Consider the following 3,797-nt stretch of genomic DNA (forward strand, 5'->3'; position numbering starts at 1 on the left):
GTCCCATTCAAACAACGTGTTCAAGCATCCTTGGGAAATTCAGCTGGAGGAGAACAGGCCACACAAGCTGTAAACCCTTTGTAATTCTTTGTAGTTTTAACAGGGGCATTGCTAAAAGTATTGTTTGTGGTAGGAACTTCCTTAGCAGTGACAAGAATAGCCAGACACCTCAATCTCTGCTAGTAAACTCTTGGCACACAAATCTAAATCATAATGGATGCCAAGTATGTCTTATGTAATTGGCAAGGCCAACTGTGGCCAGCAAAAGTTTTGTCCAGATCTGAGGCTTCATCAAACAGTAAGAGAAAAAAGACGTTTTCCCTAGAAGTTCAGATACTCTCACTAGATGAAACAATTAAAGTGGAAAGCACAGAAACAAAGATCCTCAGTAAATCTCAAGTTGAAGCTATTGCCTCCTCACTAGCAGCACAGTCAGAGGCCAGTGACCCACCTAGAGAGGAAACAGCCTATGCAAGGTCACTAAAAATGGCACTGGATATTCTGAATGAGAGAACAAATTTGATTCAAGCAAGCAGTTCAGATGAGGGAGAGACCACGACACTGTCTCAAAATGTACCACAAAAGCTTTCTGATTCACCCCCTCGTAAAATGTATCGGAAGCACGAAGGAGACTTACCAAAGTGTCTTGAGGAAAATGAAAATTCAAAATCCCTGTTAGTATCTTCAGAGAGTGATGATTCCCTGTATAATGATAAATCACGGGTGCATGCAGTCATTGATACTATTCCGAGTGAAATGGAAACAAAGTCATCACAAAACTTCAGCTGGCACCACACTTTCCCTTCACTTTCAGAAGATGAGGATGAAAAGGAGAGCAAGAAAAAGATTGACATCTCAACAATTATGCCTTTGCATTCCACAATTAAAGAGGAGGATGTATATGTTAAAGATGAAAAGTTCACTCCACCTTTACTATCAGATAGCTTCACTGTGCCCAAAGCTTTGAAAGAGGAGGCACAGGACATCTGCCCAGAGGCCCCGGCTATTTCCTCTGAATGCTCTACCTTCTCAGAGAATAGTGAAGATCCTGGAGAGGGCCCCTCCAATCCATGCTCAGATACCAGCCAGAATCAACCTACTGTGGAATCAGAGATGGGTGTTGTGGCATCCCCTAGGCCTTCTTCATGGGAACACCAGGTTTCCTTTAGTGCCTCTAACCATGCCATGGATTATTCACTCCTTGTGAATAATGAAAGAAATCTTCAGAGACTGGATTTTGAGGAACTTGGGGAAGAACTTCAAGCTTCTGACAAGTCAGTTCATCTAAATTCTGTTGATCCTTCCATATTAGATGACAATGAGGAAGATGAAGAACTTCCACGTTTCATTTTTCATTATGAGCCACGTTCATTTGAAACAGGAATGATAGTCTGGTTTAAATATCAAAAATATCCATTTTGGCCAGCAGTGGTAAAAAGCATCAGGCGAAAAGAGAGAAAAGCAAGTGTGCTTTTTGTTGAGACAAATATGAATCCTGAAAAGAGAGGCATTAGAGTGCCTTTTAGAAGATTAAAGAAATTTGACTGTAAAGAGAAACAAGCACTAGTAGATAAAGCCAGGGAGGACTACAGTGAAAGTATTGACTGGTGCATCTCGCTGATTTGTGACTACAGAGTTAGAATAGGTTGTGGTTCTTTTGCAGGCTCTTTCCTTGAGTATTATGCTGCTGACATTAGTTATCCACTTAGGAAAGTAATCAAACAGGATACCTTCAGGAACTTATTTCCAAAGCTGCAAAATGAAAATCCTGTGGAATCAATGGTTGTGACTTCCCAGACCAAGAAAATGTCCTTCCAGAAAATTCTTCCAGACCGAATGAAGTCTGCTCGGGACCGAGCCAACAAGAACCTAGTGGACTTCATTGTGAATACAAAGGGAACAGAGAGCCATCTTTTAGCCATTTTAAAAGGCACGAAAGGGTCCAGATGGCTGAAATCATTTTTGAATGCAAATAGGTTCACACCCTGTATTGAAACATACTTTGAGGATGAAGATCAGTTGGATGAGGTGGTGAAATATTTACAAGAAATCTACAAACAAATAGATGAAAAAATGCTGACTCTGATAAGAGATGATAAAATTAAATTTATCCTGGAAGTTCTTCTGCCGGAAGCAATCATTTGTTCAATTTCTGCTGTTGATGGATTAGATTACAAGACAGCAGAAGCAAAGTATCTAAAAGGGCCATCTCTAGGATACAGGGAAAGAGAATTATTTGATGCAAAAATCATATTCGAAAAGAGACGGAAACCATTAACAAATGAAGCTCCTTAAATCTTCTGAGAGTCCAAACCATAACAGGGAACTTCCATAGATGCTAGTTTTTTAAAAAATCTCTGAATGATTCTAACATATAAATATTTTCCAGAAATGGGAGACTTTGGGTGATGAGTTCACTTTTTCTTTGCAATCTCTAGGATCTATGACTATTCCTACATCTTCATTTCCTTTTCCTGTGCTTCTTCAAAGTCAAATTATTAACATATTTCAGCAGTTCTACTTTCCCATACATTTTTAGAATGCATAGTTCCTAAATGATTTATAAGGGAAAGAGCTATTTTGTTTTTTGACATTTTTGTGTCTATGCTGTATAGTTAAATACAGTGTGCACAATCATTTTAACATTAAAGTTGCACTGGTATTAGATATTAAGCAAGATAATTAGAAAAAAGTTTAAAAGCCTCAATTATATATTTTTGCTTAATTTTTATAAAATATTAGGTTTTCTCAAGATAGCTGAATTATTTTTCTTGCCATGCTTATTTATTTTTGGAAAAAAATATCTTTGAGATATAGAACCAAAGATAGAGATGCATTGCTATATATTATAACTAACTACAATTGCTTTTGCAAGAAAACAATGTGGAATTCAAAAATAAAGTTAATGAATTACCAGCATGCAGTCTTTGTGTGTGTGAATAACATCTCAGCATGCAGAAAATAATTTTGGCAGCCTTGAACAAGATTGTCCATTCTACAATTCCCTGAAATTCCATGTATGGGAGTGTCTATCATTCAATAGCTGAATGGTTTCTTAAAACAGACAGGCTTTCGGCTGTCTTCATAACTAACATTGGCTGTATCTTAATATAGCCTTCTGACCACACGTGGAAGGTAGCTAGAATCATTGTATTCATGGTCTGGCTACTCTAGATGTATGAGTCCAGACTGACTGCTTAAGAGCCCATCTGGTTTGATACAAACTGTAGAAAATGCAAGCACTTTGTTCTGAGTCTTGTATCTCCAAATACATAGTCACTTGTTTCAAACCAAGCAATTTTTATCATCTGGCTTATTCATGCAGTAGTTCCAGTTGCTTTCAATAATATAAATTCCAACTGGTAAATCATTCCACACTACTAGAAAGAGTAGATGGACCAAAGTCTGTGAATTTGGAAATGGGTCACAGAAAAAGTCTCTATTTGGCAAAATATGACAATTATCCCCATGTGTTTAAAAATACACAATTGAAAGTTAAAGCCTGAAGCCAGTGAACTGTTTATTCTAACTTGAAACAAGACTTTAGTGAGAATAAATATTAAGAGAGCTATTTTATTTTAAAAGTTTGATGTAAAAATAAATGCTAAGGGCTCTACATGAACCTGTCTGCATTTTTCAGAGTGAGACAGCTGTCACTCTTGGGCTGTTGTTATGTGTTCACATGGCCACGTGTTTATGTAAAAGTTGCAGAAGTTCAATGTTTTGATTTTCCATAAAACTATTATATCTTTCACCTTGGATGTCCACTTCACCATACTTCAGATTGTACAGCTACA

At 37.3% G+C, this 3,797-nt stretch overlaps 1 protein-coding gene across 1 annotated transcript; it reads left to right on the forward strand.

Annotated features, from left to right (window-relative positions):
* Positions 1–213: 213 nt before the first annotated feature.
* On the forward strand, positions 214–2,695 carry PWWP3B (PWWP domain containing 3B). Its single transcript, XM_024754555.1, has one exon. It carries the CDS (start codon positions 214–216, stop codon positions 2,293–2,295), a length of 2,082 nt encoding a protein of 693 aa, XP_024610323.1. The 3' UTR covers positions 2,296–2,695.
* The last annotated feature ends 1,102 nt before the right edge of the window (positions 2,696–3,797 follow it).

This window comes from Neophocaena asiaeorientalis, unplaced genomic scaffold, assembly GCF_003031525.2.
Source record: "Neophocaena asiaeorientalis asiaeorientalis breed wild unplaced genomic scaffold, Neophocaena_asiaeorientalis_V1.1 scaffold1158, whole genome shotgun sequence".
Classification (NCBI taxonomy): Eukaryota; Metazoa; Chordata; class Mammalia; order Artiodactyla; family Phocoenidae; genus Neophocaena; species Neophocaena asiaeorientalis.

Excerpts from the sequence above, each read along its gene's own strand:
- PWWP3B (XM_024754555.1), top strand. The coding sequence starts at position 214 with ATGGATGCCAAGTATGTCTTATGTAATTGGCAAGGCCAACTGTGGCCA.